Raw genomic sequence first — 13696 nt, forward strand, 5'->3', positions numbered from 1 at the left:
TGGGAAGATTAAGGCAGGTGGTATAACAAGAAATGTGTACGTAATAACAACAACATCACTGTCTTTATGACATGAACGTGTAAAAGGGAATCTACTTTTTGCCACGATTGCAGCATGAACGGCCTAAACATGTCTTGGTGGAGGGGAAATGAGCTATTTAGAACCTCTACATTCATGGATAAATTGCCGAAGTTATCTTCGTTAGAAATATTAAAAAGGACGGCCTTTTGTCATGTCCATGCTTTACACGCACACGTATGCCCACGCGTGTGCACTGCTTGGATCATGAGGTTCAGAGTTCTCCGTGTCACTCAGGCTCTCTAAACGTCGCCCATTACACCGGCTTGTGAGCTCGTACTGTGGGTTTTGCATGCTGAGGGGCTAATTGTGTGCAGCGTGGATCTCGGCTCTTCCCTCTCTCCTCCCCCTCCACCCAACCCACCATGTGTGGGAGGCACCAGTCAGTCAAGCCGGCAGGCTCTGGGGGGGTTGCGGGGGGGGGGGGGGGGGCTGCGGCGGCCTCCCTGGAGAATGGTATCGTGACACCCGAACGACACCCTCGCAGCATCCTCGTAACACAAAGCCGTGTTAAGCTCAAATGCAGATTCTTTACTTTATCAGCCCCACGCAGAAGGTTGACTTTCCTAAAGTTGCTTACGTGTGACAAATCAATTTCAGCGGCGATGAAAAGGCGCCCTTCAATGCATGGGGATTTGAACTGTAAATGGGCTGAATAGCTTCATAAGTGCAATGGGCTTTCACATTTTCTGCACCTGCACTGCTGAAATATCTGTATTCATGCATATAACACTCCTCCCCACACCAACCCCCCGTGTTGTCCTCCATCATCCTTCAATCCATCATCAGTCATCAGTGGTAAAAATAACAACGTCAATTAGCAATGCAAAAATAACAATTTAGCATAACGTAAAGTAGATGCAACATAACAGCCCAATTTAACCCAACAACGTAATACAACAACGCAACATAACGTAAGGACAAAGTCCCCCCCTGCCGCCCGCTCTTGGGCTCTCTCGCCTGTTGTCATCTGGTACCAATGGTTTGCAGACACGTAAAATGACAACATTTCATTCCAAAAATGTCTACTTTGGCTGATGAATCCAGCTGGAAATGAATGCAGTTGAGACACCAGGCTGCGAGTCCTGCAGTAACGTCTGCTAGACTCTTTTTTTTTTAGCACCACAGTATGTACGTACCGATTGATCCTGCTGAAGGTTAGACACAGAACACTGACACCGGTGACCTGTGATGTGTGTTCAACACCGCGTGTTCATTGGGGGCAGTAAGCCAAAGCAGGAGAGAGAACTAAACAATGAAGAGGAAGAGCGAAGAGAGTGTCGTTAGACCAAAGCACCCACACAATGGTTAAGTTCCTCTGGGACTCATCCAGCCACACTTATAACTCTGAGATATGAAGAACAATGTTTGCTGCCATCTAGGAACACAACCTCGGTATGTATTTAGAAAAAGTATTCTCTCAGACTGAACAGATGCAAGAAGCCAGATATTCTTTTATACTAGTAATAGTATATAATAATAGTAATACTTTTTTATGCACTGTTCAATAATGAAATTTGGCGTTAATTTGATTCAATAAAAATATATTGTCATATATATATTTTATATATCATATAAAACATTGCTGTAATAAGACCTTGACCTTCACAGGAACACACGATGAGACGTGTATTAGAAGGCATTGGAATTAACAGGCGTCTCTGTGTCCGCCCCCCACCCCCTCCCCCTCCAGTGATCGATGCCCCCAGCCAGGTGGACGTGCGCGACGTGACGGACACCACGGCGCTGGCGACCTGGTCCCAGCCCGTGGCCGAGGTGGACGGGGTCAGCGTCTCCTACGGGCCCAGCTCCAACCCCGCTGACCGCACCGTGGTTAAGCTGTCCTCCACCGAGACCCAGTACCACCTGGGGGGGCTCACCCCCGACACCCAGTACGAGGTGTCCTTGTTGGCTCGGAGGGGCGAGCGGACCAGCATTCCTGTGTACGAGTCCTTCCTCACGGGTGAGACTCAAACTATTCAAATTTGTGAATAGATCTGTAGAAGCTCACCTGTGTACCTTCGAGATGAAACCGGCAGACGTTAACTGTTTAATTAGGTGTGTGTCAGGGACCTCGCTTACTTTACGTATGGCTGTAGGGTAATGAGGGAGGATATCCTGCTGGTTTGTGTCCCTCAAGGGACCAAATGTTGGCCCAATGACCCGAGTCTAGCGGGAAGAGGAAAATCCACCCCAGCGACAGTCTCACGGGTCGGCCTGTCTCTGTGTTGCAGACCTGGACGCCCCCAGGGACCTACAGACCGTGGAGCTGACCGACGAGACCATCACTCTGGAGTGGAAGAACAGCCGGGCGCCGGTGGAAAACTACCGTATCAAGTACGGCCCTCTGTCTGGAGGCGAGCACGGAGAGCTGCTCTTCCCCCCAGGACCCAAGGACACCACCCAGGCCAAGATCACCGGTACCGCATCCCACAGCCACACACGATAACCACTCGGTTAATATGACTGTTTTTAACCACGGTACACTTACCAGTTTTCCCACGTCTTGTTATTGTGGACGTTCATTCATCTATTTATATATCTATTCACAGCTACATACACATTCTGCTTTATGTGGCCCACTACAGGGGGGTGTGGCTGCAAATGTAAAGTAAGTCATCCATTAATCATAGAATAATCTTCAATGTGGGCCCCTAATTAAATAATCTATAGTGCAGGGGCATTTAGGGCGTCTCCAACTCCCCCGCTCGTTGTCCAAAGGCGTATAATCTGGGCGTCGGGAAAGGCGCAAGAGACCCTCAGGCTTTATTTAGTCCCTTGGTCAATAGGTGTGTTTTTAGACGCAGCACAAATCAAACCAATCAGAGAGTCATCTCATCCCCATCCCCTTTAGGAGCCAGGTGGGCCCTTCGTCTGCCTCCTTCGGTTCCTGTAACAACTCAATTCAAATGCACCGATGACCCATTTAACTGAAGAGGGACCGTTTTGAGCACAAGAGGACAACAGCGTGAAAACCACAAATGACATGTTGGTGGACTAATGGCGTTGTGCGGCCCGCCGCACGGCATTGACGCATTAATCAGAATAACTTGTGGGTTGCGACGATGCTGATAGCTAAGATGTAGACCAAGAAATCTGATCTCTATTCAGGCGACATTTGTGATCATCTAACCACATTTCATCAACAGACCAGAGGCCGTTTGTTTCAAGGTCGAAGGGATTTTGCCGAATTGAATTTAGTACCTTTTCATTGTTGTAATTATTTTGTCTGTTAGCCCTTGACCACTTGGTATCAAAATGACACAGCGGAAAAGCGTCTGTGGGAGAAAGAAAAATGAATACAGTGTTTATTCTCCTAATTGTTTCGGCCAAGTGTTTTGTGGTGCACCCCGTTAAACGGTCAGCGTTATATCCAGCCTGCGCGTTTCCAGAACGGGCCGCCTTTGTTTTGTGTCGTGAAATGTTTGCCCGTCTACAAAAGGCTCACTTTATGAGAAACCCCCCGCCGGGGGGTCTGGCATTCAGGCTCTAAATGGAATAACACTGCCGCTTGTTTCACTGTGAGATCTACTCCCAGACGTTTTCATCTAGCTGCACCGCTCACATTATAAAGGCGCGCTTTGAGGCGGATGTGTGCGTGTTTTTTTTCTTTCCCCTGTTTGTTTCTACGCGGTGTGCTGCAGCACGGCAGGATTAGACACCATGAGAAACAGAAAAAAAAAAAAAAAGCTTCCAAAAAACGGGCTAATGGTGTCTTTGTCTGGCCCAAGTCTTTGTCCTTGGGAGGCCCGTCCCGTGGAAATAAAAGCACTGTGTCCATTCAGCCGACGTCCCACACACTCACACATCAGCACTTCTTTCACACAGTTATTATCTGTAATTGCCTTCACGCTCGTGATTTTATTGATAATGAGTTTCCTGGGCATTAGGTGTAATTTCATGCTGCAAGTATGTGCGTGTGATGACCTCTGTGGGAGTTAATAAAGGAATTAGGGGCGATCGGGCCGAGGGAGGGCTTAATTGTAGAGACCAAAGGGCCTCCTGTATCATAGCAAGTAGTGTTCCTGCTCCGCCACAAGGGCCCTATAGATCCATCAATGCAAATACAGCGCTGATGTTCCGCAGCGAGCCCAGGCGTACCGTGAAACGCAATTAGTCTGCAATCCATTGTGCAGCCAAGCAACATGAGGGTGGTTTTCTTTTTTTTCTTTTTGGTGTGTCGGCACTGGAGGCACCGGAGCCAAAACAGCCGGTCACTTGACTGTAGAGCCTCCCCGTCGCCCACTAGGGGAACAAGCAAAGGAGCACATGACGTTGCTTTTTATTTCCGTAACAGTGTTATTTATTTTTCCTTTCGCCATTGGTGTGTAGGCCTGAGGCCTGGTACAGAGTACGGGATGGGTGTCACCGCGGTGACAGACGAGCGCGAGAGTCTGCCGGCGACCACCAACGCAGAGACCGGTGAGATACAATCCCGTTTTACTCTTGTCTTTTTCTTCATCCGCTCAGTGGCGTCTTTGCATTGACTGCTGCTTGGAGTAATGCCTGAAAAAAAGCAGTCGCGGTAACAAAACAATGAAACAGCAACTCAAAGTGTCACTAGGGCTTTAACCATCACATATCCCGATCCAGTCATTCCTTTGGTGCTTTACTTTGGACAGTTTTTTATTTCATCAGAATTTTCTGTCAACCAAAAAGGTTTTTCTAGTATTTTGCTGCCGTATCTGTAGTGAATCACTACGAAAAAGTACAGTAATGCCGTCTTCAACTGTGATAACGTTTGCTGCTCCAGCTGCAGAACTGCTCAGTTTTCTTAAAGTCTTTGATTTGTTTTAAAACACATCAAACAAACTACTGCGTCAGAAGACGCATGAGCGTTTTCCATTTTTATAATCAATATATTGATTCAAAAGATTTGTAGTATCAAATCTTAAACCCTCTAATCACAACCACCCCTCTCCCTAAAAAGCGCTGGACGCCCCCAAGGACCTGGCCGTTGCAGAAGTGACGGAGACCACCATGATGCTGGAGTGGAAACGCCCGCTGGCCAAACTGGACTTCTTTAAACTGGTTTATGTGTCTGCTGAGGGCCACAAGGCTGAGGACGTGGTCCCGAGCAGCTCCGAGTCATACGTCCTGAGGGGCCTCGCACCCGGCACGCTGTACACCGTCAGCATCACCGCCGAGAGGGGCCGCAGGACCAGCGCACCCACCACCATCTCAGCCCCCACAGGTCAGCATCCCAAAAAGTAAAAGGCCCCTGACTGAGAGCTAGTTAGGTGTAGTTAGTGTTTGACATTATTTACTGTCGGAAAAGTCTAGGAGGAAACAGTGGAAACCGTTTCTGGCACAAATGTCTGCAGGTTTATCCAATGAACACACTGACATTTCAGGTTGTGTTCCGTAAATTCCTAGTTTTCCGTCAGCGATTCGCCTAAAACCCAAAAGCCTTATTTTTTCTTTCCAGGATCACTGTCCTGGTTATTATGCCCTCGGACAATTAGAGGTTTAATCTGTGGATCATCCGGAGTAACCTCTCAGGCCGGACTAATGTCCCGTACCCCTCCGTACGCCGAGGGCACGGCCGTGAGGAGCAGGTGGGGTCAAGGGTCGTTGGGTTCACAAACGTAGACATTAAATGTATTCAGCTTTTTTCAGAACCGGACAATGCCAAGATTTATTTCTGCCACCTGGTTTGCTACAAAGTCTTTTTATAGCTTTCACCCAGAGTTGTTTCAGTTTTAAAGCCCACAACTCGTCTCGTTTCAACCGCAGCAGATTCAGCAAAAAATCTCAGACCGACTGAAATTCAAGCTACGGAGCAAACCAGCTGGGAAACAAAGTGGAGCATTTAGCAGCTGAGCCAGGTGGTTGACCAAAAAGGGCCACAAGGAAAATAAATAGTGACCGTTGTCATGTTTTCAGAAGTCATTGTAATGCTGCTTTGTGCTCATACGTTAGCGTATCAAATTCATACTGCAAAAAAACATCAAACGCATGTTATAATTCTATCTTAATGTGTAAAATTTAATTTAACTTAAACTCTGCACCAAATACTCCCCCCTGAGGTCCTGGACAGCTTCCATATCTCACTAAAAATTAAAAATTATAAGCAGATAAAAATAAATCTGATCCTCTTAATGTTAGCGTGATGGTTTGAGAATAAGTTCACTTTTTTGTCCATCGGCACGGCAGCCAAACCGAAGCAATAAATTAAATTCCCTGTGTCTCGACCCCCCCTCCTCCCACTTCCCCTCCCGCTAAGGCTCATTTATAGCATGTGGGGTTATTTTCTTTTTTCCCCTGTTTCTTAAAGACAAACGAGGTGATTGTGCTATATTTCTCATATTGCAGTCGGGTCGCCTCCAAGCCAAACTTTACTCAAGTCAATCTTCCAGTTATGCAACAAGAGCCCATTAAATTGCACGACACCGGGCAAAAATCGATCCTGCATGAGGGAGGAGTTGGTCATCTTCGGAATAACTGGCTTTTGTTGCATTTACTTTTTGGATTGCACGCCGCCAAGGAGAAGAGAGTACAGACTGCTGTGTGTGTGTGTGTGTGGGGGGGGTGGGGGGGGGGCGTATTGGGCACATGCATATGCCCACTATTTACATCCACTTGGCTGTGTGCTCATGTGTGGCTCATAAGATTGTGAGACTGAGTGGCTAAAACGACTGAGGTGGAGGCGAACTGTGTGTGTGTGTGTGTGTGTGTGTGTGTGTGCATGGACAGGGGTCGGGTGGGGGGGGGGGGGTGTTTGGACATATGCACTGCCAGCACAATGTTCATTCATGTGATAATTGTTGGCGTGAGCCCTGCTCCCCTCTGCTTTTTGTGCTATTTGACCGAGATGAACTGTGGGTCTGTCAGATAAAAGGCCACATGCTGAGACTCCTGTTAAAACATTGTCTCGGCAGCCCTCTAATCCGCATTTTAGATTCAGAAGAGGAGTTCGGATACCAATACCGGGCCGAAATGTGCTTCTCGAAAATGAAGATACCGAATGAAGGCACGGGGGCGAATGCGTGTGATTTAAACACGGCAAAACGGATTATCATAATTTATATTAATCAGCTGACTGGAAGAGTTCTGCTCGAGGAACAATGACAACAGACATGTGGAAATGATAACCGTTCATTGTCACAACATTCAGTGCCAATATTGGTTCTGATGAAGCTATTTAACAAACCTGCTGTTGTTTGTTAGATAAAAACATAAAGGTGGCTCACGGGTATCAGATGTGATTCTTTTCACAGCCAACGTCAACAAAAATATGCTCCTCCATGTTGGCAATGGAAGCAGTGTTTTTCCCCAGCCATCCACATGAGCTTTAAACATTAATCATTCTATTTCCTCACAATAGTACATGAATCTCTAAGGTAAATGACTTTATTTTAAACATGCAATTTCTGCTGATGAAGGTTCTTGTTTAGCTCAACAAGGTATTGCTCTAATTGTTGTCTACAAACTGTCAAAGGATCTATATATGTTGTATGTTTCAATTTTCCCATCTGATGCCATTATTTTGGACGTCATGTTGTGGTGTCTTACATGAAATGACAAAAGTGCATGAGCATCCGATTCTCTACGGAGCAAATCGAGAAAAGGAAGCATGAAAAGGCAAGATCATTGTCCTGCATGCACGGATGGATCGATTCTCATCTTAAAGGTGAACTGAAGGAGTGTGGATCAAATGGCTCATATCAGCACGAGAAATAGACCATTTGATTTTGTCATGACACACGACTTCAACTGCATGGGACAACCGAAACGGTATCTGGGCTTCAAAGGTTGTGAATAAAATGACAAAATCCTGTCTAGGGTGCGGCTAGCTTTCCAGCCACAAAGGAGGCGAATACATTTTGTTTGTGGTGCTTACATTGTTGAAAAGGGACATTTTGAAATAATAATAGTAGCATCTCTTTTCAAAAACAGAAAACAGCCAAATTACCCAAAGATTTTAGTTTTTTCAAAACTACTTTAAACACCAAACACAAGGTTTTTGGGAACAGGTCTGACAGCATCATTTTTTTGTTTTGTTTGATGTTTTAAATATAATTGTCATGTAAGTACCACAAAATAAATTTCATTCACTTCCATTGTACTGTGAGCACGTTTGAAAATACCTGGACACCTCAGAGGAATGTTAAAAAGAAAAGTAAGAATCTTGCGTGTAAAAGTAAGCCGGGTAGGTAAAATGTATTTTGTCTAATACTAAAGGGATTTGGGCATATTACATTTAGAAAGCCATGCAGCTAAAATTACATTTTTAAGAATTATTTCAGCAAGCTCCTTCACCAAAGAAATGTCCTTTTACTTAATCTAATTTGTGTTTTCTTAAAGATGAAAGATATAAGTCTTTAAAAATCATTTTTATTCGTGTCTGTCTCAACCATTAGATTTGATGACTTGGTCCTTGACTTGACTAAATTAAAAGACAGCATTGTGGCATGTAACAAGGCATTTGTTAAGTGTGCTTAGGATTGCTAAGAAGGGTACCTTAAAGTGAAACGTAGTAAATATCATTTCCTGCAACCTTGTTGCAACTTTTGGAGAAAGGTTTGCAGCAGTGAACACAGCGCTGACTCAGATCCTCTGCACACCACAGAAACTCATCGGAAACATCGTACAGCAAATGCATTCTCCTTGACCATCTGAGCTCAGCTGATTCTATCCGAGCCACCCATCCCCAATCGCACTCCCATTGTCTAGCACCCCATTTGCGCTCCATTCTGCCCCACAGTGAAAAGAGGATAATGGAAGCCTTGATGTTTACCTGCAGCATCTTTATACCTCTCTTTCTAATCTATTCCCCGAATGCTTGCACACTGAATAGACTCCAATTATTGGCTGCCGCGCGGGGCTCTGCATGGCCTCCCCACGGGCTTTGAAGTGGACGGCGTACTCTTGCCATAGCGGTTGGGCTACGCTGCACCTTCAAATGTTAATGGCTTATTCACAGCCATTAATGCGCACACGCTGCATCAGCATGTCTGTCTGCTGCTTTCTGTCTTTAGGTCTTCCCACTTGTATGGTAATATAGAGGAGATGGCTATAGGCGGCCGTTGATAATGAGGCTTTTTGTGGTGGAAATAAGGTAATATTTCCACCTCAGACATCGTGAAGACCGATTCTCTTTTTCCTCCCGACAGCCAGATGGATTGATTGAAATACAAATGAGACATCACCATCCTTCCTGCAGCTGATATTGCCACGGACGACTCTTCGAATGTTGAGCAGAAGCTCGATCTTGTTTGTTTCATCTTTCACAATGTTCATTGTTGTCAAGAACGGTTCAAATGTAACCCGTGTTCCACCCACATGCGTGTGCTTGTCTGTGGTCAGACCGATAATCGGAGGCAATCCTGGAACAAGATTCCAGGATTGACTCCAAAACCCCTTTATCGCTCTGACCTTTAGTCTCCATTCTGTGTGTCAGTCCTAACACTGCGCGTTGATGTGTTTGTCATCACCCAGAGGAGGAGAAGCCTGAGGTGACCAACGTCACCGTCAGCGACGTGTCGTGGGACAGCTTCCTCCTGTCCTGGTCTGCTGAGGACGGGGCGTTCGAGGCCTTTCTGATCGAGGTTACCGACGCAGAGACGGGGGCCGAGTGGCAAAACCACACGGCGCCCGCCGATGCTCGCAGCCTCCTCATCTCTGGCCTGTCCTCCACCACTTGGTACAGGGCCAACCTGTACGCGGTGTACAGGGGGGCCGTCCTAAACCCTGTCTTTGCAGACACCATCACAGGTATCGACGCTGTCAACGCCGGAGCTTCTCTCTCTTCTTTGCTTCCTTCTTCTTCTGCTGCGCACAGTAAATCTACCAATGTTTCTCCGACTGGACTTTCTGAGTAACTCGTACTTGAAGTTGTTAAATGGTGTTTGAGGATTCAGGCCTGTTTTGTTAAATGGACTCGGAAAAGTGTTCTTTTCTGCTTTTAACAAGTCAAATCTGGCACTTTGATCGGCTCAACAAGAAGTTTAATTACACGTCATGTAGCTGACGCTTTTAGAGCGACTTACAATAAGTGCATTTCAACCATCAGGATACAAACTCAAAAGAAGAAAAAACAAGTTTAATTTCATTAAATAAGCAGATTTACAATTTGCTATAGATAAGAGCCATTATAAGTACAATTTAAGTGCTACAACTAATTGTTTAAAAGACTGGTTGAGACCAATCCGGTGATGCTGTACTTGTATGGATGGAGGGTTGTTTTGTCCATTCACATCTGTGAACCTTCAGCATTGGAAGTGCATCACAAAGAGGTGTGCGAAGGCAATCCCATGAGCTGAAAGTTATTCTACACGGGGTAAATAAAATATCCCGTCCATTCAATCCTAATCCCCAAACAACAGCCCCTCATCAGCCATCTCTCGTGCACGTATGCCTGCCTTTGGTGCAGGGATTGTGAAATGGACTCTTTAACACCCCACAGCAACCACACAAAACCTATTCAATCCGTATTCGCCCAGGCGCTTGTATGCGTTTGATCCGTGTTTGAGCTGCCCGTCTGCCTGTTGGTACGAGTCCAGTCTGGAGCAGCACCTGGTCTGTTGTACGAACAGGCAGAAACACATAAAAGTGTGCTGTTTAACTGAGGCACAACAGGTGCGCTGGGTTCCCCGCCCACTGCCCCAAACACAGTCATTACGCGGGATTACAGTGCTGAGAGTTACAGTGTGTGCCAAATAAGTGGGCCATTAACAGCGAAACCGAAATCTGCTAATGGTTCCTTTTATTGTCACCTTCTCACATATTCCATAAAATACCTTCTGAGGATTAACACCCTCACGGTTGTCTATAAAAAAAAAAAAACAAGACCAGACTACAATGTCAAAAAAACACATGGATGACTTTTTTCTTTTTTTGCCAGAAAGTATTGCGACATCATCATTGAGCATTTCACTGATGAGGAGCAGTCAGCTGTAAGAAAGATTGAAGGACTGACGGAGAACAAAAAACAAACAAACCCTGAGGCGCTTTTGTCACTTTGTGTGAGGCCTCTCTTCTGTATGCATCCCCAGTTTCCCCAAGCCGGGACCGCTCTTCATTCTCATGCTGCCACTGCCCCTGGGCTCTGGTGCTCAGGGTGCCAGGGGGCTTCAGGGGCTTCTGGGGCCGCGCAGAATATGGCATGCACTCAACACGGCCCATTGTCTGCATGCTAATGGCGGGGGGAAACCATCTTAACAGTTTTTCATCAGCATCACTAAATCCATAAAACATTCCAACTTGTGAACACGTGTGCCGACTGATTTGATTATGCCGTGCACGTCGGCCGGTCGGCGGTCCACTGGAGGAAAACGCTGAGGGGGGAAATAAAGTCCCCCTCTGAAAGGGAACGTTTTAGTTTTCTTCACTCAAAGGAGTGACTGGACGGGAAGGAGACGTGGACAGCACCCAGGAACACGCTCGACTCAGTTGTGATTCATATTAGGTGCTTCTTTCCTAAAGTGACTCTCTGGGCTTCTGCCTTTTCCGCAGGTTCGCCGGCGCGCACCTCCTCCACTAACAGGCTCCCTTTTGTGAGCAGGGATTGTGTTCCCTCAGGTCTTGGGGGACGGGGGACGGGGGGAGTGGGGGCGGGAGGGTTGGTGGGAGGGTACGATCAGTAGCAAGCTAGCACATGTTAGCGGATGGATGTGGCCCTCCCTCTCTTCCACTGACCAGCTAAAGCCGCCCGGCGGCTAATAAAGAGTGACAGCTCCCGGGGATTTGCCTGCTCTGCTTCTCATTTCCACCGCTTCTCACAACAAGTGCCTCATGCGTTTTCACTCACAATATAGAAAGAAGGGGATTCAGGCTGTTTCAAGGGCCCCTGAGACATTCACGTTTGCCGCAGTGTTTTAATGAGCAGTGGCCGTGGGCTTAATTGAGGCTTTTCTGAGCCCACTTATATCTGCTTCTATCCTGGCCGCTTTAAAGGCTCCGTCCAGTCGGTGTGTCCATCTGTGCCGCTACCGGAAGTTTCTCCAGCTAATTAGCTTCAGCGGACTCTCTCCGTAGAAACTTGCTTTTTTCTCCAGCAGCCGGGAGACTCCGCTGTCTCCCGGTCTCTTTTCCTGTGACTTCTAATATCGGCTGCTGCTAATGACCGTCTACCAACCACCAGCTTTCACTGCACCACATGAGCACGCTCCTATCTGCAAAGACTTCTGCACTGTATTTGAGCACCGCCCTCAGAGCAGCTGTAGTTTGGCCTCTTTTAATTTTTAATCACAAGGAATTTTACAAGGAATCATCATTTAATTATTTGAAGTGCAATCCACGTTGCCTAATCAGAAATGTATTGCTGAAAGAGGACACACCAACAAATGCCAAAGTAAATTCATTCCAAGGTAATCGTTAAAATAAAGAAATAGTATAAATAGATAAATGGATTTGACCAAAAGGAATGGTTTGCAGACAGCTATGAGACAGGCGTCGAGTGATGTAATAGATATTTTATATGACTCATCGCCCTGTTAACTATAAAGCTTAAAACATTTAGATGGCAAACTTGTATTCCCAATGGTGACAAAAACCAAACTTAAATGAAATGTACAAAAAGCCCAGAAAGAGTAAACCACCCTGCAAGAGAAAAGAAAGTTATTTTCACTTAACAGCGCTAGCTTGTCTGGTTAGCAGTTAGCTCAGCTTGAAGCTTTATTCAATTCAGTTTATTTTGAATAGCCGAAAATAAAAAAATGATAGTTAATGTTAATTTTCCCACTTTCCGGTCTGACCAGGCATTTAAAGTTGTTACTATGACTCGTGGAGCATCCACTGCCTCCGAGTTCAAACGCTAGCGCTACGCTTTAGTAGCGCTTTCCGTACTTCATTTTTCTTCACTCCTGCCGAGCTCCCACACACATAACCAAACCTGGCATTTACACAAAGACCTAAACACACTCTTTCGCCGCCGTGTTCCTTCAAATGTCACAGCACTCTCAAGTTCAACGCAGCGGCGAAACTGACTTTCCCTGTCACTCAGAGGCCGAACCAGAGGTGCAGGCTCTCCTGGCCTCCGACGTCACCCCCGACAGCTTTAGGCTGGCCTGGACGGCTGAAGAGGACGCCTTCAACACCTTTGTCGTGATGGTCAGCGACGCCGGGGGCTCGGGCAGGCCGAGCGAGCTGGTGCTGGCCGGCGAGGAGCGCGGCGCGGCCATCACCGGCCTCACCGAGGACACCGAGTACAGGGTCCAAATCTTTGGGCTCGTTTTGGGGCGACGCTCCAAGTCTTTAGAGGAGGGGGTGAGAACAGGTACAAGGTGAACGGGCGAGGGGGGAATCAGGGAAGCCTGTCAGCGTGGTCAATGTGCGTCCACTTTGCCTCTCGACTCGTCTCTTTGTGGTAACAGCATGAAAACATGGTTATTAATACGTGTCTTTGTCTTTTTTTGTCTTCTACCAATATCACCAACCAATACCCTTCGGGCCTGGTGTGATTTGATGTAAAATCACACCATCGTAGTATTTTCAAGGTTCTAGTGGAGAATTCCAGATCCTGTGGTGTACTCAATACTTTGCATCCTTTAATGATTCTGGGTATTGAAGATTATCAGATTTAAAGCTGCCGAATCTCTGCAGGTATTAAAAGCGGCATCGAACCGGAATCATCAGAAAATGCCTTGGAAACCATTAAGTCAAACCCGCCCAAGAC

The 13696-nt window shown here is 46.5% G+C and overlaps 1 protein-coding gene across 7 annotated transcripts in view; it reads left to right on the forward strand.

Moving 5' to 3' along the window:
* Window positions 1-13696, forward strand: part of tncb (tenascin Cb) — a 70657-nt gene that overhangs the window by 46742 nt on the left and 10219 nt on the right. For 3 of the 7 annotated variants that reach the window (XM_078087070.1, XM_040195584.2, XM_040195583.2), the window contains 6 exons: window positions 1772-2041; window positions 2313-2498; window positions 4411-4500; window positions 5009-5272; window positions 9520-9795; window positions 13025-13297. In XM_078087070.1, coding sequence (XP_077943196.1) covers window positions 1772-2041; window positions 2313-2498; window positions 4411-4500; window positions 5009-5272; window positions 9520-9795; window positions 13025-13297 — 1359 coding nt within the window. The remainder of the gene's footprint in view (window positions 1-1771; window positions 2042-2312; window positions 2499-4410; window positions 4501-5008; window positions 5273-9519; window positions 9796-13024; window positions 13298-13696) is intronic. The other 4 variants (XM_078087072.1, XM_078087071.1, XM_040195586.2 and 1 more) reach the window with 2 other exon arrangements.

The sequence above is a fragment of the Gasterosteus aculeatus genome, chromosome 13 (genome assembly GCF_964276395.1).
Source record: "Gasterosteus aculeatus chromosome 13, fGasAcu3.hap1.1, whole genome shotgun sequence".
In the NCBI taxonomy this organism is placed as follows: Eukaryota; Metazoa; Chordata; class Actinopteri; order Perciformes; family Gasterosteidae; genus Gasterosteus; species Gasterosteus aculeatus.